The following is a 23,071-nucleotide window of genomic DNA, read 5'->3' on the forward strand; positions in this document are numbered from 1 at the left end:
TCTCTGTCTCTCTCTGTCTCTCTCTCTCTCTCTCTCTCTCTCTCTCTGTCTCTCTCGCTCTCTCTCTCTGTCTCTCTCTGTCTCTCTCTCTCTCTCTCTCTCTCTGTCTCTCTCTCTGTCTCTCTCTCTGTCTCTCTCTCTGTCTCTCTCTCTCTCTCTCTGTCTCTCTCTGTCTCTCTCTCTCTCTCTCTCTCTGTCTCTCTCTCTGTCTCTCTCTCTCTCTCTGTCTCTCTCTCTGTCTCTCTCTCTGTCTCTCTCTCTCTCTCTGTCTCTCTCTCTGTCTCTCTCTCTCTCTCTGTCTCTCTCTGTCTCTCTCTGTCTCTCTCTCTCTGTCTCTCTCTCTCTGTCTCTCTCTCTCTCTCTCTGTCTCTCTCTCTCTCTCTCTCTGTCTCTCTCTCTCTGTCTCTCTCTCTCTCTCTCTCTCTGTCTCTCATGTGCACACATATTGATTGGGTCTCATAGTAGGAGTGCTGATCTAGGATCAGGTCCTCCTGTCCATGTTATCTTGTTAATTATGATCCATTATCAGCACTCCTACTCTGAGATGTTTTTTGAATACAGGCCCTTGAGTGATGAGTGGCTTCCTCAATCCTCACCTTGTCTCCTGCACTGATCTGAAAACAGAAGATAGGTGAAAACTGGAGGATGGTGATTGCATGCTGTGAATGTACTTTTACCTGTCCCAGTTCTTCTGAGTCAGTGTAAATGAAGGAGAGGAGATGCGAGGAAGCCACTTCACTAGACTATTGAGATGCACCCGAGGTCTCTTCGGAGAAATGTCTTGAATTAACAGGATCTTTATAGTGTGAATGAATAGTAGACCATGGTTGTGTAGACCAAGTGGTCTCTCATTGTGTTTTCCATGAAGTGCTTTTACTTCCATCTCTCTCCAGGCACTATGTTGTTCGAGGTCCTGAGAAGACCCCATACGAAGGTAAATAAATGCACTTCATGTAAAGTACAGTTCTCTGAATAATATTACTTTAAATGCTCTCATACTAACTGGTGTGATATTGACCTTTTTAATTCTGTGTCTGACTAAATTGTTCAGAATGTTCCTTTTTGATTTGCTTAGATTTTCAGAATTACGGATTCATTTTCGACAATATTGTTTTTATATACTAGATTGTCCGTTAATTGATTGAATGTCTTGATTCTTTGTTCCACAGGGGGATATTATCATGGCAAACTAATATTCCCTCGGGAGTTCCCCTTTAAGCCACCCAGCATCTACATGATCACACCAAACGGGAGATTTAAGTGTAACACGAGGTAAGAATCAAATGACCCTGAACGCATGTGAACGTACAGTACTAGAAGATACTACGAAGATGGCGCCGTACTGTATGGCCACTGTTTTGCGAGTGCCATAGCTTTTTTTATGATTCTTTTGGTGTTTTATTTGTACATTTTTGTCATGAAATGTATCCGCTATAATTTATAACCGACAATAACTTTTAAACGTCAGATCGGCAGTTACTTACTTCACTTTCAACTTTGACTGATCTGCCCTTGGCTCGTTATGTAATTCCCCAATTTTCGGGGTATCCAAGTGGAAATGCCGGCATTACAGAGGCAAGAGAGGGGGAGTCCTGGCTCGTTTAAGGCGAAGGGAGAACCAGCCTCCTCTTCCCTCCATTCTATTCTATTCACTTGATAATAAGATGGATGACCTGCGACTTTGGATTTGCTACCAACGGGACTCTCGTAACTGCAATATTCTCTGCTTTTCTGAAACATGGTTTTCGGACAAGAGACCCCCAATGGCTATGCAACTCGATGGATTCTCCGTTGACCGAGCGGACAGGACAGTGGAAGTCGAGAGGGGAAGTGGTTTCCCTTTTCATCAACAACAACTGGTGTGCTGAGTCGAGTGCAGTGGGAGTATCAACCCATTGTTCACCCGTCTCGGAATAACTGATGGTCAGATGCCGACCCTTCCACCTCCTGAGGGAGTTTCCAGCTGTTATCGTGACTGCTGTAGACATTCCACCTCGGGACAATAACAATAACAAGATGGTGCTTAATGAGCTGTTACGGGGCTATAAAGAAGCAGGAAAACGTGCATCCATGGGGCTGCCTTTCTGGTTGCCGGCGATTTTTTTATTCCTCATCATTAAGACACGCGATGCCCAACTTCCATCAACACGTCTCCTTCACCAGCTGAAGCTGATGCTCTGGAGCCGACGTGTACGACGGCGTGTTCCAGTTCCCTCCAATATCCAGCAACTAAACACAGCCATTGAAGAGGAGTGGGACAACATTCCACAGGCCACAATCAACAGCTTGATCAACTCTGTGTGAGAAGGAGATGTGTCGCTGCTGCACGATTCAAATGGTCGTCACACCAGATACTGGCTGGTTCTCTGATCCAAGACCCTACCTTTCTTTTAAAGGTATCTGTGACCATCATATGCATATCTGTATTCCCAGTCATGTGAAATCCATAGATTAGGGCCTAATTAATTTATTTCAATTGACTGATTTCCTTATATGAACTGTAGCTCAGTAAAATCTTTGAAATTGTTGCATGTTGCATTTTATGTTTTTTGTTCAGTATATTTAACCATAAACGTAATTGAGGCATGTCTGGCTAGTACTAAACTGGTCCTGAACATCTCTAAAACTAAGAGCATTGTATTTGGTACAAATCATTCCCCAAAGTTCTAGACCTCAGCTGAATCTGTTAATGAATGGTGTGGCTGTTGAACAAGTTGAGGAGACTAAATTACTTGGTGTTACCTTAGATTGTAAACTGTCATGGTCAAAACATATAGATTCAATGGCTTTAAAGATGGGGAGAGGTCCGTCCGTAATAAAGAGATACTCTGCTTTTTTGACACCACACTCCACAAAGCAAGTCCTGCAGGCTCTAGTTTTGTCTTATCTTGATTATTGTCCAGTCATGTGGTCAAGTGCTGCAAATAAATACCTAGTTAAGCTGCGGCTGGCCTAGAACAGAGCAGTAGAGTAAATTGACATTTTGCTTTTTCTGTTCGTTACTTTTTTGTTTTCTTTTTTGTTGCCTGACGAAAAGTAAATGCGGACAGTTCTAACATCGCCTCGGAATTCAATAGGGACGCGTGCCGTTGCATCCCCGACGTGTCCGTTTGCACTTCGGAGCTGCGATGCCTGTGAAAAAGGACCGAATCACGTGACGGGACGTTGGCTAATAAGAATTAAGATTTCTGAGAGCGCCTTGTGAGTGCGAGGTGCTTTGGAGCAGGGCGGTTGGCAGCCGGTGGAAGGGTATTATAATGATTATATTCAGCCCAACGGCACAACGGACACTTTGGCCGCAAGTCATGGATTTTTTTAGGTGGCATTTCGGCCACACAAGGGGGAAATTTGAGTCCTCCGCACGCCTGGAGTTTACAAAAAGGCATGTAAGGCAAAAATATTCTGTGGTCTGATGAAACAAAAATTTAACTATTTGGCCTGAATGCAAATCGCTATGTCTGGAGAAAACCAGGCACAGCTCATCACCTGTCTAACACCATCCCTACTGTGAAGCATGGTGGTGGCAGCATCAGTTATGGGGATGCTTTTCAGCAGCAGGGACTGGGAGACTGGTAAGGATAGAGGGAACAATGAATGGAGCCAAATACAGGCAAATCCTTGATGAGAACCTGCTTCAGAGTGCAAATGACCTTAGACTGGGGCAAGGATTTACATTCCAACAGGACAATGACCCCAAGCATACTTCCAAAGCATCACTGGAATGGCTTCAGAGCAAGAATGTGAAAGTCCTTGAGTGGCCCAGCCAAAACCCATACTTGAATCCCATTGAAAATCTGTGGAAATACTTCAAGGTTGCTGTTGACCGCTGCTCCCGATCAAACTTGGGAGAGCTTGAGAAAATCTGCAAGGAAGTATGGGAGAAAATCCCCAAATCCAGATGTGCAGAGCTGATACAGACATACCCAAGACGACTCAAAGCTGTAATCGCCATAAAAAAGGTGCTTCTACAAAGTTTTAACTCAGGAGTGTGAATACATAGGTACATTTGCGAAAATTTCTAAAATCATGTTTTCACGTTGTCAATATTATGTGTAGATGGGTGAGAAAAACAATATATTGAATCAATTTTGAATTCAGGCTGAAACAGAATAACTCAAGGCTGGAACTGACCCTGTATATAGTCACCTGACCCCTATACATATCTACCTCTATCACTCCAGTATCCCTGCACATTGTTAATATGGTATAGAACTGACCCTGTATATAGTCACCTGACCCCTATACATATCTACCTCCATCACTCCAGTATCCCTGCACATTGTTAATATGGTATTGGAACTGACCCTGTATATAGTCACCTGACCCCTATACATATCTACCTCTATCGCTCCAGTATCCCTGCACATTGTTAATATGGTATTGGAACTGACCCTGTATATAGTCACCTGACCCCTATGCATATCTACCTCCATCACTCCAGTATCCCTGCACATTGTTAATATGGTATTGGAACTGACCCTGTATATAGTCACCTGACCCCTATACATATCTACCTCCATCACCCCAGTATCCCTGCACATTGTTGATATGGTATAGAACTGACCCTGTATATAGTCACCTGACCCCTATACATATCTACCTCCATCACTCCAGTATCCCTGCACATTGTTAATATGGTATTGGAACTGACCCTGTATATAGTCACCTGACCCCTATACATATCTACCTCCATCACTCCAGTATCCCTGGACATTGTTGATATGGTATAGAACTGACCCTGTATATAGTCACCTGACCCCTATACATACAGTTGAAGTCTGAAGTTTACATACACCTTAGCCAAATACATTTAAACTCAGTTTTCACAATTCCTGACATTTAATCCTTGTAAAAATTCCCTGTTTTAGGTCAGTTAGGATCACCACTTTATTTTAACAATGTGAAATGTCAGAATAATAGTTGAGAGAATGATTTATTTCAGCTTTTATTTCTTTCATCACATTCCCAGTTGGTCAGAAGTTTACATACACTCAATTAGTATTTGGTAGCATTGCCTTTAAATTGTTTAACTTGGGTCAAACGTTTCGGGTAGCCTTCCACAAGCTTCCCACAATAAGTTGGGTGAATTTTGGCCCATTCCTCCTGACAGAGCTGGTGTAACTGAGTCAGGTTTGTAGGCCTCCTTGCTCACACATGCATTTTCAGTTCTGCCCACAACTTTTCTATAGGATTGAGGTCAGTGCTTTGTGATGGCCACTCCAGTACCTTGACTTTGTTGTCCTTAAGCCATTTTGCCACAACTTTGGAAGTATGCTTGGGGTCATTGTCCATTTGGAAGACCCATTTGCGACCAAGCTTAACTTCCTGACTGATGTCTTGAGATGTGGCTTCAATATATCCACATAGTTTTCCTTCCTCATGATGACATCTATTTTGTGAAGTGCACCAGTCCCTCCTGCAGCAAAGCACCCCCGCTGCATGATGCTGCCACCCCCGTGCTTCACGGTTGGGATGGTGTTCTTCGGCTTGCAAGCCACCCTCCTTTTCCTCCAAACATAACGATGGTCATTATGGCCAAACAGCTCTATTTTTGTTTCATCAGACCAGAGGACATTTCTCCAAAAAGTACGATCTTTGTCCCAATGTGCAGTTGCAAACCGTAGTCTGGCTTTTTTATGGCGGTTTTGGAGCAGTGGCTTCTTCCTTGCTGAGCGGCCTTTCAGGTTATGTTGATATAGGACTCGTTTTACTGTGGCTATAGATACTTTTGTACCTGTTTCCTCCAGCATCTTCACAAGGTCCTTTGCTGTTGTTCTGGGATTGTTTTGCACTTTTCGCACCAAAGTACGTTCATCTCTAGGAGACAGAACGCGTCTCCTTCCTGAGCGGTATGACGGCGTGGTCCCATGGTGTTTATACTTGTGTACTATTGTTTGTACAGATGAACGTGGTACCTTCAGGCGTTTGGAAATTGCTCCCAAGGATGAACCAGACTGAGGTCTTGGCTGATTTCTTTTGATTTTCCCATGATGTCAAGCAAAGAGGCACTGAGTTTGAAGGTAGGCCTTGAAATACATCCACAGGTACACATCCAGTTGACTCAAATGAGGTCAATTAGCCTATCAGAAGCTTCTAAAGCCATGACATCATTTTCTGTAATTTTCCAAGCTGTTTAAAGGCACAGTCAACTTAGTGTATGTAAACTTCTGACCCACTGGAATTGTGATACAGTGAATTCTAAGTTAAATAATCTGTCTGTAAACAATTGTTGGAAAAATTACTTGTCATGCACAAAGTAGATGTCCTAACCGACTTGCCAAAACTATAGTTTGTTAACAAGACATTTGTGGAGTGGTTGAAAAACGAGTTTTAATGACTCCAACCTAAGTGTATGTAAACTTCCGACTTCAACTGTATCTACCTACTGGCCCAAGGGGGGCCTTTTATTGACAATTACTTTAAGTTCATGCAAAGAGTCAATATTTGCAGTGTTGACCCTTCTTTTTCAAGACGTCTGCAATCCACCCTGGCATGCTGTCAACTTCTGGGCCACATCCTGACTGATGGCAACCCATTCTTGCATAATCAATGCTTGGAGTTTGTCAGAATTTGTGGGTTTTTGTTTGTCCACCCGCCTCTTGAGGATTGACCACAAGTTCTCAATGGCATTAAGGTCTGGGGAGTTTCCTGGCCATGGACCAAAAATGTCGATGTTTTGTTCCCCGAGCCACTTAGTTATCACGTTTGCCTTATGGCAAGGTGCTCCATCATGCTGGAAAAGGCATTGTTCGTCACCAAACTGTTCTTGGATGGTTGGGAGAAGTTGCTCTCTGAGGATGTGTTGGTACCATTCTTTATTCATGGCTGTGTTCTTAGGCAAAATTATGAGTGAGCCCACTCCCTTGGCTGAGAAGCAACCCCACACATGAATGGTCTCAGGATGCTTTACTGTTGGCATGACACAGGACTGATGGTAGCGCTCACATTGTCTTCTCTGGACAAGGTGTTTTCCGGATGCCCCAAACAATCGGAAAGGGGATTCATCAGAGAAAATGACTACCCCAGTCCTCAGCAGTCCAATCCCTGTACCTTTTGCAGAATATCCGTCTGTCCCTGATGTTTTTCCTGGAGAGAAGTGGCTTCCTCGCTGCTCTTCTTGACACCAGGCCATCCTCCAAAAGTCTTCGCCTCACTGTGCATGCAGATGCACTCACACCTGCCTGCTGCCATTCCTGAGCAAGCTCTGCACTGGTGGTGCCCCGATCCCGCAGCTGAATCAACTTTAGGAGATGGTCCTGGCGCTTGCTGGACTTTCTTGGGCGCCCTGACGCCTTCTTCACAACAATTGAACCTTTCTCCTTGAAGTTCTTGATGATCCGATAAATGGTTGATTTAGGTGCAATCTTACTAGCAGCAATATCCTTGCCTGTGAAGCCCTTTTTGTGCAAAGCAAGGATGACGGCACGTGTTTCCTTGCAGGTAACCATGGTTAACAGTGGAAGAACAATGATTTCAAGCACCACCCTCCTTTTAAAGCTTCCAGTTTGTTATTCTAACTCAATCAGCATGACAGAGGAATCTCCAGCCTTGTCCTCGTCAACACTCTCGCCTGTGTTAACAAGAGAATCACTGACATGATGTCAGCTGGTCCTTTTGTGGCAGGGCTGAAATCCAGTGGAAAAGTTTTTTGGGGATTAAGTTCATTTTCATGACAAAGAGGGACTTTGTAATTAATTGCAATTCATCTGATCACTCTTCATGACATTCTGGAGTATATGCAAATTGCCATCATCAAAACTGAGGCAGCAGACTTTGTGAAAATTAGTATTTGTGTCATTCTCAAAACCTTTCACCACGACTGTAGATGTCCTAACCGACTTGCCAAAACTATAGTTTGTTAACAAGAAAGTTGTAATGACTCCAAACTAAGTGTATGTAAACTTCCGACTTCAACTGTATTTGTGTCAGTGTATGAGCTTCTAGTGAATGTACACTCTCTGGGCATTGCCTTACATTACGGTAGTAGGACATTCCACTGAGGTAGATCATTGTCTTATATTACAGTAATAGGATGTTCCACTGAGGTAGATCATTGCCTTATATTACAGTAATAGGATGTTCCACTGAGGTAGATCATTGCCTTACATGAAAACTGAAGCAGCAGACGTTGTGAAAATTAATATTTGTGTCATTCTCAAAACTTTTCACCACGACTGTACATGACCAAAAGTATGTGGACACCTGCTCGTCGAACATCTCATTCCAAAATCATGGGCATTAATATGGAGTCGGTCCCCCCTTTGCTGCTATAACAGCCTCCACTCTTCTGGGAAGGCTTTTCACTAGATGTTGGAACATTGCTGTAGGGACTTGCTTCCTTCCATTCAGCCACGAGCATTAGTGAGGTCGGGCACTGATGTTCGGCAATTAGGCCTGGCTCGCAGTAGGTGTTCCAATTAATCCCAAAGGAATGTTAGATGGGGTTGAGGTCAGGGCTCTGTGCAGGCCAGTCAACTGCCTCCACACTGATCTCGACAAACCATTTCTGTATGGACCTTGCTTTGTGCACGGGGGAATTGACATGCTGAAACAGGAAAGGCCCTTCCCTCAACTGTTGCCACAAAGTTGGAAGCACAGAATTGTCTAGAATGTCATTGTATGCTGTAGCTTTAAGATTTCCCTTCACTGGAACTAAGGGGCCTAGCCCGAACCATGAAAAACAGCCCCAGACCATTATTCCTCCTCCACCCAATCCCAGATTCGTCCGTCGGACTGCCAGATGGTGAAGCGTGATTCATCACTCCAGAGAACGCGTTTCCACTGCTCCAGAGTCCAATGGCGGCGAGCTTTACACCACTCCAGCCAACAATTGGCATTGCGCATGGTGATCTTAGGCTTGTGTGCGGCTGCTAGGCCATGGAAACCAATTTCATGAAGCTCCCGACAAACAGTTAGTGTGCAGATGTTGCTTCCAGAGGCAGTTTGGAACTCGGTAGTGAGTGTTGCAACCGAGGACAGACGATTGTTTCGCGCTACGCGTTTCAGCACTCGGGGGTCCCGTTCTGTGAGCTTGTGTATCCTACCACTTCGCGGCTGAGCCATTGTTGCTCCTAGATGTTTCCACTTCACAATAACAGCACTTACAGTTGACCGGGACAGCTCTAGCAGGGCAGAAATTTGACGAACTGACTTGGTGGCAACCTATGACGGTGCCACGTTGAAAGTCACTGAGCTCTTCAGTAAGGCCATTCTACTGCCAATGTCTGTCTATGGAGATTGCATGGCTGTGTGCTCGATTTTATACACCTGTCAGCAACGGGTGTGGCTGAAATAGAATCCACTAATTTGAAGTGGTGTCCACATACTGCTGTATATATAGTGTACCTCTATTAGAATCCACTAATATGAAGGGGTGTCCCCATACTGCTGTATATATAGTGTACCTCTATTAGAATCCACTAATATGAAGGGGTGTCCACATACTGCTGTATATATAGTGTATCTCTATTAGAATCCACTAATATGAAGGGGTGTCCACATACTGCTGTATATATAGTGTATCTCTATTAGAATCCACTAATATGAAGGGGTGTCCACATACTGCTGTATATATAGTGTATCTCTATTAGAATCCACTAATATGAAGGAGTGTCCACATACTGCTGTATATATAGTGTATCTCTATTAGAATCCACTAATATGAAGGGGTGTCCCCATACTGCTGTATATATAGTGTACCTCTATTAGAATCGACTAATATGAAGGGGTGTCCACATACTGCTGTATATATAGTGCATCTCTATTAGAATCGACTAATATGAAGGGGTGTCCACATACTGCTGTATATATAGTGTATCTCTATTAGAATCCACTAATATGAAGGGGTGTCCACATACTGCTGTATATATAGTGCATCTCTATTAGAATCCACTAATATGAAGGGGTGTCCACATACTGCTGTATATATAGTGCATCTCTATTAGAATCCACTAATATGAAGGGGTGTCCACATACTGCTGTATATATAGTGCATCTCTATTAGAATCCACTAATATGAAGGGGTGTCCACATACTGCTGTATATATAGTGTACCTCTATTAGAATCCACTAATATGAAGGGGTGTCCACATACTGCTGTATATATAGTGTACCTCTATTAGAATCCACTAATATGAAGGGGTGTCCATCATATATTGAAGCAACATCTCAAGACATCAGTAAGGAAGTTAAAGCTTGGTCGCAAATGGGTCTTCCAAATGGACAATGACCCCAAGCATACTTCCAAAGTTGTGGCAAAATGGCTTAAGGACAACAAAGTCAAGGTATTGGAGTGGCCATTACAAAGCCCTGACCTCAATCCTATAGAAAATGTGTGGGCAGAACTGAAAAAAACGTGTGTGAGCAAGGAGGCCTACAAACCTGACTCCGTTACACCAGCTCTGTCAGGAGGAATGGGCCAAAATTCACCCAACTTATTGTGGGAAGCTTGTGGAAGGCTACCCGAAACATTGACCCAAGTTAAACAATTTAAAGGCAATGCTACCAAATACTAATTGAGTGTATGTAAACTTCTGACCCACTGGGAATGTGATGAAAGAAATAAAAGCTGAAATAAATCATTCTCTCTACTATTATTCTGACATTTCACATTCTTAAAATAAAGTGGTGATCCTAACTGACCTAAAACAGGGAATTTTTACTAGGATTAAATGTCAGGAATTGTGAAAAACTGAGTTTAAATGTATTTGGCTAAGGTGTATGTAAACTTCCGACTTCAACTGTATAGTGTCTCTATTAGAATCCACTAATATGAAGGGGTGTCCACATACTGCTGTATATATAGTGGATCTCTATTAGAATCCACTAATATGAAGGGGTGTCCACATACTGCTGTATATATAGTGTATCTCTATTAGAATCCACTAATATGAAGGGGTGTCCACATACTGCTGTATATATAGTGTGTGTCCTACTTACTTTCTCGTGTTCTTCTTATGTCTTATTTTTATGTCTCGTGTTTTTGTTCTACCTTGTTGTTTTTAGTGCTACGTTGATTATTGCATTGTTGGGTTTTGTGTTTGCAAGAAAGGCATTTCACTGTACTTGTGCACGTGACATTAAAACTTGAAACAACACAATGGATCTTCAGTACATATCCTAAATGGATGTCTTTTAGTCTCAGGGTTTGAACTATGGAACTGTGTTCTGTTCTGTTAAATCATTTCATCCATTTCCTGCTGTCTTTTCCTGAGTGTGTGTCGGTGTATCTCTTCCCCCCCTGAGTGTCACAGTGTATCTCTTCCCCCCCTGAGTGTCACAGTGTATCTCTTCCCCCCCTGAGTGTCACAGTGTATCTCTTCCCCTCCTGTGTGTCATGGTGTATCTCTTCCCCTCCTGACTGAGTGTCACAGTGTATCTCTTCCCCTCCTGACTGAGTGTCACAGTGTATCTCTTCCCCTCCTGTGTGTCATGGTGTATCTCTTCCCCTCCTGTGTGTCATGGTGTATCTCTTCCCCTCAGTGATTGTGTCAAGGACGGTGTATCTCTTCCCCTCCTGACTGAGTGTGTCACGGTCTATCTCTTCCCCTCCTGACTGAGTGTGTCACGGTCTATCTCTTCCCCTCCTGACTGAGTGTGTCACGGTGTATCTCTTCCCCTCCTGACTGAGTGTGTCACTTGTATCTCTTCTCCCTGGTGACTGAGTGTGTCGCGGTGTATCTCTTCCCCCAGGTTATGTTTATCCATCACTGATTTCCACCCAGACACGTGGAACCCAGCCTGGTCCGTCTCCACCATCCTGACGGGTCTGCTCAGCTTCATGGTGGAGAAAGGCCCTACCCTGGGTAGTATCGAGACCTCCGACTACACCGTGAGTTCATATTACTTACTTCATATTAATATTACTTACTTCATCCTCTCCAACCCCATTGGAACATACAGTGCATTCGGAAAGTATTCAGAACCCTCGACTTTTTCTATCATTTGGTACATTACAGCCTTATTCTAAAATGTATGAAATAAATAAAAATCCTAATCAATCTACACACAATACCCCATAATGACAAAGCGAAAGCAGGTTTTTAAACATTTTTGCAAATGTAAAAAAAACTAAAACAGAAATACCTTATTTACATAAGTATTCAGACCCTTTGGTATGAGACTCAGAATTGAGCTGAAGGTGCATCCTGTTTCCATTGATCATCCTTGAGATGTTTCTACAACTTGATTGGAGTCCACCTGTGGTAAATTCAATTGATTGGACATGATTTGGAAAGCCACACACCTGTCTATATAAGGTCCCACAGTTGGCAGTACATGTCAGAGTATAAACCAAGCCATGAGGTCGAAGGAATTGTCCGTAGAGCTCCGAGACAGGATTGTGTCGAGGCACAGATCTGGGGAAGGGTACCAAAACATTTCTGCAGCATTGAAGGTCCCCAAGAACACAGTGGCCTCCATCATTCTAAAATGGAAGAAGTTTGAAACCACCAAGACTCTTCCTAGAGCTGGCCGCCCGGCCAAACTGAGAAATCACTCGAACAGAACTCCAGAGTTCCTCTGTGGAGATGGGAGAACCTTCCAGAAGGCCAACCATCTCTGCAGCACTCCACCAATCAGGTCTTTATGGTAGAATGGCAAGATGGAAGCCACTCCTCAGTAAAAGGCACATGACAGCCCGCTTGGAGTTTACCAAAAGACACCTAAAGGACTCTCAGACCATGAGAAACAAGATTATCTGGTCTAATGAAACCAAGATTGAATTCTTTGGCCTTAATGCCAAGTGTCACATCTGGAGGAAACCTGGCACCATCCTTACGGTGAAGCATGGTGGTGGCAGCATCATCATGTTTTGGGGATGTTTTTCAGCGGCAGGGACTGGGAGACTAGTCAGGATCGAGGGAAAGATGAACGGAGCAAAGTACAGAGAGATCCTTGATGAAAACCTGCTCCAACACGCTCAGGAGCTCAGACTGGGGCGAAGGTTCACCTTCCAACAGGACTACGACCCTAAGCACACGGGACAAGCCCGGACTTGAACCCAATTGAACATCTCTGGACAGACCTGAGATGTTGTCCTTTTGGGAGTTGAACCATCGCCCCAGTCTAAGGTCACGGTCTTTACATTTTTACATTTTAGTCATTTAGCAGACGCTCTTATCCAGTGAGTGCACACATTATTTTTATTTTTATTTTTTAGAGTCCTGTTTATAAGCATTTTTATTGCCATTTTATCAGGTTGTAATGTGAATGTAATGTTATTCTTATAATAGTTAGGATGAATGACTGCATATTGGTATTTTTTGCCTTATTTTCTGAATGATTGTTGCTTCTTTGGTTATTTATTTATTTCTTGTTTTGTTGTTTTATTTCGTCCAGAAAAGACAGCTGTCGGCCCAGAGCTTGGCTTTCAACCTGAAGGACAAGGTGTTCTGTGAACTGTTTCCTGATGCAGTCGATGTGAGTCTGAATTGAAACAATTGACTAAACACAGATACTATGTCAAAACAAACTAGTGAGCAGCGTAACCTTGACCAGAGCCTTATTTCATCTACTGACTGACTTCCATCCTTCTCCTCCCCCTCTCTTACCCTTACTCTCCTCTCCTATTCCTCCCTCCATCCCTTCTCTCACCCTCCATTTCTCTTTCTCCATCCCTCTCTCTTCCCTCCCTCTCTCTGATCTCTCCTTCCCTCTCTCTCATCGCTCCCTCCCTCTCTCCAGGAGATCAAGCAGAAGCGGAAGGCCCAGGAGGAGTTGAGCGCCCGCCCCCAGCCCCTCCCCCTCCCAGACGTGGTTCCCGACGGCGACCTTCAACACGGCAACTACGGAATCCCCGCCCTCAACGGAGGCCATGCCCCCTTGGGCCCTGCTATGCCCGCCCCCGGCCTGCAGCAGGCCAATCGTAATCACGGACTGCTGGGCGGGGCCTTGGCCAACCTGTTTGTGATTGTGGGGTTCGCTGCGTTTGCCTACACGGTGAAGTATGTGCTGCGGAGCATCGCCCAGGAGTGAGAGGAGAGGAGAGGAGAGGAGAGGAGGGGACAATTGACCCTCGGGCCAGGACCACATTACAGGACTATTATACCATTTAAACATGTGGGGGGGGGGATGAATGGAACGGGGTTGGTTGTTGAAATGGTTGTTGATCCACTCTTGTGCGCTCAGTGCTTATGACCCAATACCAGGTAGAAGTGCCTGGCTCACGGGTTGTGTAGGGGAGCATAGACATTGAAGTTATGGTAGATTTGTCATTCTCTGTGAAAAGCAACATTGTATTTTATAGACATGTGGCTTTAGCGGCCATGTTGACCATCGGCTTAATGAATTGTTCTTCTCCACATAATTACTCTGAATCCACCGTGTTGTTGCTGGGTGTCTTCTGTGTGCTAGAACAATTATATCCCTGGAAAGAATCATGTGGAATTTGGAAGCACGTTTCTGTTCTGGCCCAGTTTTATGATAGAGGTTTCAGGTGGGGATAGATAGCCCTGTGTTGCCCGAGGATAAGGTTCAGACTCGCTTGGTAAGTGTTCCCCTTCTGTGTCACCTGTAAGACAGACGGACAGACTCCGTCCCCAAGGTATCCTCTCTCCAGGTGTTCTGAGAGACAGTCTGCTGTTCTGAGTCTCAAACCGTTGTTCAACTGAAACTCTTATGTCATTTGTTTTCCTTTTAATTAGGCTCATCAATAACAACAGAACCTGTTGTATTCAACCCCCAGGGCCCTTTCCAAAATGGCTGACGCCTCTTTTCCAAGTGTCTTCTTTTTCAGAACACATCCACGACAGCATTGCTAGGCTTCATTCACCCTTTTGTCTAGCCCAACCCCCATACATTCCTGACACACCGGTTTCGCTTTGTGTTTCGTTATGTTTACGTTTCTCTCCTGTTAATGACTAACTCTGGTTTTATTCCACTCTTAGCTGGAAAGGAGGGGTTGTAGGTTAACAAATACACTGGGCTTTTATATGATAGTTTAAGTAATGATTCATTCAATCACAGGAAGTGTTGCATACAAATGGGAAGACCCAAATAACTGAGACACTAACCCTTAGGACATGCTGTCTGTCTATCTGTCTGATTGTCTGTCTGCTGTCTCTCTATCTCTGCCTGTCTCTGTCTGCCTGCCTGTCTCTGCCTGTCTCTGTCTGCCTGTCTCTGTCTGCCTGTCTGTCTCTGTCTGTCTGCCTGTCTCTGCCTGCCTGTCTCTGTCTGCCTGCCTGTCTCTGCCTGTCTCTGCCTGTCTGCCTGTCTCTGTCTGCCTGTCTCTGTCTGCCTGCCTGTCTCTGCCTGTCTCTGCCTGTCTCTGTCTGCCTGCCTGTCTCTGCCTGTCTGTGTCTGTCTGCCTGCCTGTCTCTGTCTGCCTGTCTCTGTCTGCCTGCCTGTCTCTGTCTGCCTGCCTGTCTCTGTCTGCCTGCCTGTCTCTGTCTGTCTGCCTGTCTCTGTCTGTCTGCCTGCCTGTCTCTGTCTGCCTGCCTGTCTCTGTCTGCCTGTCTCTGTCTGCCTGCCTGTCTCTGTCTGCCTGCCTGCCTGTCTCTGTCTGCCTGCCTGTCTCTGTCTGCCTGCCTGTCTCTGTCTGCCTGTCTCTGTCTGCCTGCCTGTCTCTGTCTGCCTGCCTGCCTGTCTCTGTCTGCCTGCCTGTCTCTGTCTGCCTGTCTCTGTCTCTGTCTGCCTGTCTGTCTCTGTCTGCCTGTCTCTGCCTGTCTCTGTCTGCCTGTCTCTGTCTGCCTGCCTGTCTCTGCCTGTCTCTGTCTGCCTGCCTGTCTCTGCCTGTCTGTGTCTGTCTGCCTGCCTGTCTCTGCCTGCCTGTCTCTGTCTGCCTGCCTGTCTCTGTCTGCCTGCCTGTCTCTGTCTGCCTGCCTGTCTCTGTCTGCCTGCCTGTCTCTGTCTGCCTGTCTCTGTCTGTCTGCCTGTCTCTGCCTGTCTCTGTCTGTCTGCCTGTCTCTGTCTGTCTGCCTGTCTCTGTCTGCCTGCCTGTCTGTCTGTCTGTCGTGTCTTTACAACACTGATAAATATGGACATAGTAGACCTAGACATATTGGGCAGGTTGGTGAATGAGAAGCGTTGTGAGAATATATAGTAGTGGTATAATTAAGCTACTCAATAAAACACTGAACTCCAAGGCATTCTTCCTAGTTTACTGCTAAATTCCCTGTCTTAAAATACCATGTCAAACTGCCTGTGTTTGGTGGAACTCATGTCTGTTTTGTTTGTGTACGTTTCAGTACATGCTGTGGGTCATTGCATTGGTCACTAGGCTGTCTTTAAACCATGACAAAGACAGAACTAGGCTGTCTTTAAACCATGACAAAGACAGAACTGGGCTGTCTTTAAACCATGACGAAGACAGAACTAGGATGTCTTTAAACCATGACGAAGACAGAACTAGGCTGTCTTTAAACCATGACGAAGACAGAACTAGGCTGTCTTTAAACCATGACGAAGACAGAACTAGGCTGTCTTTAAACCATGACGAAGACAGAACTAGGCTGTCTTTAAACCATGACGAAGACAGAACTAGGCTGTCTTTAAACCATGACAAAGACAGAACTAGGCTGTCTTTAAACCATGACAAAGACAGAACTAGGCTATCTTTAAACCATGACGAAGACAGAACTAGGCTGTCTTTAAACCATGACAAAGACAGAACTAGGCTGTCTTTAAACCATGACAAAGAGACAGGTTGTGTCTGAAATGGCACCCTATTCCTTATATAGTATACTACTTTTGACCAGGGCCCGGCTAGTGCCGTCTATAGGAAATAGCGTGCCATTTCAGACAGAAGGTGATGTGGCGCAGTGGTCTAAGGTACTGCATCGCAGTGCTAGCTGTGCCACGAGAGATCCTGGTTCGAATCCAGGCTCTGTCGTAGCCGGCCGCGACCGGGAGACCCATCGGGCGGCGCACAATTGGCCCAGCGTCGTCCAGGGTAGGGGAGGGAATGGCCGGCAGGGATGTAGCTCAGTTGGTAGAGCATGGCGTTTGCTACGCCAGGGTTGTGGGTTCGATTCCCACGGGGGGGCCAGTATGAAAAAAAAATATATATATATATATATAAAATAATAATGTATGCACTCACTTAACTGTAAGTCGCTCTGGATAAGAGCGTCTGCTAAATGACTAAAATGTAAATGTAAAATGAGTAGACTCGTCTTGGCTAGTGTTTGTTGTCAGTCAGTCAACCCATGAGCCAAGCAGTTCAGTCCAGTAGTTCAGTCCAGCAGTTCAGTCCAGTGGTTCAGTCCAGCAGTTCAGTCCAGCGGTTCAGTCCAGCGGTTCAGTCCAGCAGTTCAGTCCAGCGGTTCAGTCCAGTGGTTCAGTCCAGCGGTTCAGTCCAGCGGTTCAGTCCAGCGGTTCAGTCCAGCGGTTCAGTCCAGCGGTTCAGTCCAGCGGTTCAGTCCAGCGGTTCTGTCCAGCGGTTCAGTCCAGCGGTTCAGTCCAGCGGTTCAGTCCAGCGGTTCAGTCCAGCGGTTCAGTCCAGCGGTTCAGTCCAGCAGTTCAGTCCAGCGCCGTGAGTCTCCCTAACTGAGACAGGGATTTAGAGACCAATATGTTTAAATATCCAATGGATTTAGCTGACCAGTTAAGCAAGAACACAACAGTCTATATAGACCCTAATGAGGTGACAACAGTCTATATAGACCCGAATGAGGTGACAACAGTCTATATAGACCCTAATGAGGTGACAACAGTCTATTTAGACCCTAATGAAGAGACATTAGTCTATATAGACCCTAATGAAGAGACATTAGTCTATATAGACCCTAATGAAGAGACATTAGTCTATATAGACCCTAATGAAGAGACATTAGTCTATATAGACCCTAATGAAGAGACATTAGTCTATATAGACCCTAATGAAGAGACATTAGTCTATATAGACCCTAATGAAGAGACATTAGTCTATATAGGCTCTATATATAGACTGTAATTAATATGTATATTTTATTGCTCCTTTTTTTGTTAATTTTTCTTGATAATTGTAGCCTTGCGGTGGCTGTCTGTTAGAGAAGTAGGCAGCTCTGTTGTCCCTGGCTGCGTCCCAATTTGGTACCCTATTCCCTACACAGTGCACTACTTTTGACCAGAGTCCTAGTGCACTATATAGGGAATAGGGTGCCATTTGGGACAAAGTCGCTGTCTAACCAAACAGGGCTGATGTTAGAGCTGGTTAATGTGAAAACACACTGTAGCTCTGTCCCTGGCTGGCAGAATTACTCATCATTTACTGTCATTTAGCATACATTGTTTTAGTGTGTAGCTTACTCATTACTTCAGGAAGCAGATAAATAACTGTTAGAGAATAGCAGAAGACTTTGACAAAGTTCTTTCGGTCTCTTGTTCTGGCCCTTTTAATGATAGTCATTCTTTTGTGAGTTACAACACCCACATTCCATGCTTAATAATCTCGTGAAATGGTATGTTTTATTCACGTTAATAAATTACCCTGCTTGGCAGGCGATTTTAAAGAACAAATGTTTGCTGGGTCTTTTTACTTTGTGTCTGTTGTGCGTCTGTTGTGCGTCTGTTGTGCGTCTGTTGTGCGTCTGTTGTGCGTCTGTTGTGCGTCTGTTGTGCGTGCGTAGCTGACATTGTGAACAGACAGGTGTGTGTGGTAGGAATTTCCAGGTAAACAAAAGGTAGAGCAATCACAGGTCAATTAAAAATGAATCCGGTTTATTACAAGTTTCAACAGGGAGACTGTTTTCTATTTGACTTGTTAGTGTGGTTGTTTATAAGATTTCTACTGAAGTTGTGTGACATTGACCTGTGGTTGTTTACAAGAAATACTACTGAAGTTGACGGTCTGCAGGTGGCTTTACAACAACAAACTGCTTCCAATGAACTGTGCCACTGACTCTTATCTAGAAGCGATAATGCTTCCAATGAACTGTGCCACTCTCTTATCTAGAAGATATACTGCTTCCATTGAACTGATTCTGTACATAATCACTACAATGACCAGGCACGTGCACAGGAGTCTACAAGACCACAGATAATGTTCTATAAGTCCACAAGATCTGAGTTTACAAGTAATACCGCCCCCCCCCCAGTGAAAATGCCCCTACAAATAAGATGTATCTATTTTAAACTGGACGTACACTGAGTATACCAAACATTAGGAACACCTTCCTAATATTAAGTTGCACCCCCTTTTGCCGTCAGAACAGCCTCAATTCGTCGGGACATGGACTCTACAAGGTGTCGAAAGCGTTCCACAGGGATGCTGGCCCATGTTGCCTCCAATGCTTCCCACAGTTGTGTCAAGTTTGCTGGATGTCCTTTGGGTGGTGGACCATTCTTCATACACACGGGAAACTGTCGAGCGTGAAAAACCCAGCAGCTGCATTGCAGTTCTTGACACAAACCGGTACGCCTGGCACCTACTACCATATCCTGTTCAAAGGCACTTAAATATTTTGTCTTGCCCATTCACCCTCTGAATGGAACACATACAGAATCCATGTCTCAATTGTCTCAAGGCTTAAAAATCCTTATTTAACCTGTCTCATCCCCTTCATCTACACTGATTGAAGTGGATTTAACAAGTGACATCAATAAGGTATCATAGCTTTCACCTGGATTCACCTGGTCAGTCTATGTCATGGAAAGAGCGGATGTTCTTAATGTTTTGTACACTCAGTGTATGTGCCCTTTTTAGACATGAACACCTGCTCTGTAAATGTCTCTACACGGCCCTGGCAATTCTCCTGAAGCGACCTACTAGCCGCCCGAGTGGCGCAGTGGTCTAAGGCGCTGCATCGCAGTGCTAGCTGTGCCACTAGAGATCCTGGTTCGAATCCAGGCTCTGTCGTAGCCGGCCGCGACCGGGAGACCCATGGGGCGGCGCACAATTGGCCCAGGGTAGGGGAGGGAATGGTCGGTAGGGACGTAGCTCAGTTGGTAGAGCATTGCAACGCCAGGGTTGTGGGTTCAATTCCACAGGGGGCCAGTATGAAAAATAAAAAAGATTGTATGCACTCACTAACTGTAAGATGCTCTGGATAAGAGTGTCTGCTAAAAACAAACAAAAACCGCCTAGAACGGTTTTACTCGTTCCATGGAACTTACCTGACTCACCTGAGAGTGGAGGAGGTGAGTGATTGCACTTTGATTCAAATAACTGAATTATGTCTCCTCCCCCAAGGCTTAAAACGAGAGCACACACACACAGGCAGACAGTATTGCAAGTATTGCTTCTCTCTCACACACCAAGTCTTGTCGTTGAATAGTTAGTCGCTGTGCTGAGAATCTTCCAGAACCTGTAAGTAAAAGCTTGCCTATTATTGATAATGATAAAAATGAAAAGGTTTGTCTAAATCTTAAAGTTATGGATGTTAGAAATCTGTGGGATATTTTTCTTCACATCTTTCAGAAAAACCGGACAGCCTGTTGATTTAAGATATATTTTTATATTAGATACGTTAACATAGTGCCAGTGATGAAGTCACCGAGTCTAATTTGAACGTGTTTTAATTTAACATGATAATGTCTTTTGCAGCTTCCTGACCGACGCTCCTAAGCACAGATCTAGGATCAGCAGCTGACCCTCATCAAATCCAAACCAGGACCTTAATAAACCACAAGGGGAAAACTGACCTCAGACCAGCGTTTAAACCCCACGTCTTCCTGCCCAGATACTGACTCTCCGTCCAGAGTTCCTCTGTGCTCCAGCCGTCCATCCGTCCATCCGCACCCCAGCCAGCTAGCCATGGGTCTGACGAGCGAGGACATGGAGTGCTGCATCTGCCTCCAGCCCTACTCTCGCATGGAGAAGATCCCTCGGATGCTCCACTGTAAGCACACATTCTGTGGGCCGTGCTTGCAGACCATGTCCAGTCTCCAGAGCGGCCTGCTTACAGTACGCTGCCCCCTGTGCCGCTGGATCACCTGCACCGGGCCCATCCTCACCCTGTCGGGGTCGCTGTGGGTTAACACTGAGATCTGGGACCAGATACTAGACAGACAACAGGAAGAGGAGGAGGAGGAGGAGGAGGAAGAGGAGAAAGAGTGGATGGGAGCTAACAGACAGACACAGACCACTACACAGTATGAATGGTGAGTACCCCAAGCGAAGGTGGATGGACGGACAGACTGATTTACAAACCTTCCTCTGCTCTCTGATTTTTTCCACTTATTTTCTTCTCTCTCTTTTGCCGCGCTCCCTGCTTTCTCTCGCTCTCTCTCTCTCTCGTATCTCTCTTTCTCTCTCTTTTGCTGCGCTCCCTGCTTTCTCTCGCTCTCTCTCTCTCGTATCTCTCTTTCTCTCTATTTTGCTGCGCTCCCTGCTTTCTCTCGCTCTCTCTCTCTCGTATCTCTCTTTCTCTCTCTTTTGCTATCACTCTCTCTTTCTCTCTCTTTGCTGCGCTCCCTGCTTTCTCTCGCTCTCTCTCTCTCGTATCTCTCTTTCTCTCTATCTCGGCTTCTCTCCCTTTCTGTATGGCTATATCTATTTGTCTTGATCTCTCTCTGCGTCAGTTGTATTGTTGTACTGCGATATTACTTTAGGTGACGGTTTCCTCACGATGATCGTATTTATGATCGTATCATGCAGCTAGTACAGCTTCTTTCTTAGGTTAGACGTCGTTAAATGACTAAATGTATTCTCTCTCTCTCTCTCTCTCTCTCTCTCTCTCTCTCTCTCTCTCTCTCTCTCTCTCTCTCTCTCTCTCTCTCTCTCTCTCTCTCTCTCTCTCTCTCTCTCTCTCTCTCTCTCTCTCTCTCTCTCTCTCTCTCTCTCTCTCTCTCTCTCTCTCTCTCTCTCTCTCTCTCTCTCTCTCTCTCTCTCTCTCTCTCTCTCTGCCTGCTCTGTTTCTTTCTCCCTCCTCTCCTGTCCTCTAGCTCTCCATCAGGGCACTCTGGCCTGAGGCTAAAACTACAGAAATTCCTGAGGAGGATGAAGCACAAAGTACTGTAAACCAAGAAGACGAAGAGCAGAGGGAAAAGAAGACTGGTTTCTATCATTTCAGAGTAGGAGAGACTCACTGAGTAATGAAGCTAATGCACAAAACAGGACCGACCGGGGATGTTCCATAGCAAGCAAGGTTGAACCAATCACAAGGATTCATATGCTTTAGGTTTGCTTGAGTTTGGATATGTGTTGTCAGTTAACTAAGGGTTAAATAATAATACTAATAATAAAGGGTTGAGGATTGAGGATGAAAAGATATTAAATGGATTGAGGATGAGGATGAAAGAATATATTAAATGGATTGAGGATGAGGATGAAAATATATTAAATGGATTGAGGATGAGGATGAAAGAAGGATAAAGGAAGTTATGAATTGATGGATGGATAGATAGCTGGATATATAGCTGGATAGATAGCTGGATAGATAGCTGGATAGATAGCTGGATAGAGGGGTGAAGGTTAGAGACTGTGACCTGCACAATGTGTGCCGTTTACAATACAATATACTGTGAACAATGTTTATAATTTATTTTTAATCATTTGACAAAAGGTTTATAACTGCAAGAAGGGAAGTGTATTTTTTAAATGTTTTTATTACAACATTTTAGGGGGTAGATCAGCTTTAATATTGCAGCTAGATTGTGGCTTCTATCAATGTAATTGTCTGCATCATTTCCAATCCCCCATGTCAGAGAAATGGTATTTGTTTATCCTCATTTTACTTGTTTTATTTAGCTTTTCTGCTTGAAGTGCATGTTTTTATACTGGAGTTCTATTTATTGGTAAATAAATACATCTACTTTAAAAGAACTCTGTCTTCGAGTTGTGAAATTGCTTATTTTTATCACTACATTAGGAATGTAACTGTCCAATATCCAACTGTTTATGGAAGCCAAATATAGTTTACATTTACATTTACGTAATTTAGCAGACGCTCTTATCCAGAGCGACTTACAAATTATACTATCCCAGGTATTCCTTAAAGAGGTAGGGTTTCAAGTGTCTCAGGAAGGTGGTCAGTGACTCCGCTGTCCTGGCGTCGTTGTAGTTGGTGGTGTTACTACATTAGGAAAGTAACTGTCCAATATCCAACTGTTTATGGAAGCCAAATATAGTTGGTGGTGTTACACTGCACAGTCTACACTACTATTTCCGAAAACAGAAAGCAACCCCAAAACGTTCCGCTGTCCTTGGTTT

The 23,071-nt window shown here is 44.6% G+C and overlaps 2 protein-coding genes across 4 annotated transcripts in view; both read left to right on the plus strand.

Annotated features, from left to right (window-relative positions):
- The window catches only part of LOC121574698 (ubiquitin-conjugating enzyme E2 J2-like), an 18,486-nt gene extending 4,111 nt beyond the window's left edge, over positions 1 to 14,375 (plus strand). For all 3 annotated transcript variants that reach the window (XM_045212325.1, XM_041887236.2, XM_045212326.1), the window contains exons 3-7: positions 894 to 934; positions 1,170 to 1,272; positions 11,692 to 11,830; positions 13,339 to 13,419; positions 13,684 to 14,375. In XM_045212325.1, the coding sequence (XP_045068260.1) occupies positions 894 to 934; positions 1,170 to 1,272; positions 11,692 to 11,830; positions 13,339 to 13,419; positions 13,684 to 13,974 (655 nt within the window). In that variant the 3' untranslated portion in view covers positions 13,975 to 14,375. The remainder of the gene's footprint in view (positions 1 to 893; positions 935 to 1,169; positions 1,273 to 11,691; positions 11,831 to 13,338; positions 13,420 to 13,683) is intronic.
- A 5,782-nt stretch (positions 14,376 to 20,157) lies between these two features.
- LOC121575767 (LON peptidase N-terminal domain and RING finger protein C14F5.10c-like) lies at positions 20,158 to 21,983 on the plus strand. The gene is made up of 3 exons (XM_045212330.1): positions 20,158 to 20,227; positions 20,465 to 21,021; positions 21,805 to 21,983. The coding sequence occupies exons 2-3, from the start codon at positions 20,675 to 20,677 to the stop codon at positions 21,878 to 21,880; spliced, it is 423 nt and encodes a 140-aa protein (XP_045068265.1). The 5' UTR covers positions 20,158 to 20,227; positions 20,465 to 20,674; the 3' UTR covers positions 21,881 to 21,983.
- Positions 21,984 to 23,071: the final 1,088 nt, after the last annotated feature.

The sequence above is a fragment of the Coregonus clupeaformis genome, unplaced genomic scaffold, assembly GCF_020615455.1.
Source record: "Coregonus clupeaformis isolate EN_2021a unplaced genomic scaffold, ASM2061545v1 scaf0006, whole genome shotgun sequence".
Taxonomy (NCBI): domain Eukaryota; kingdom Metazoa; phylum Chordata; class Actinopteri; order Salmoniformes; family Salmonidae; genus Coregonus; species Coregonus clupeaformis.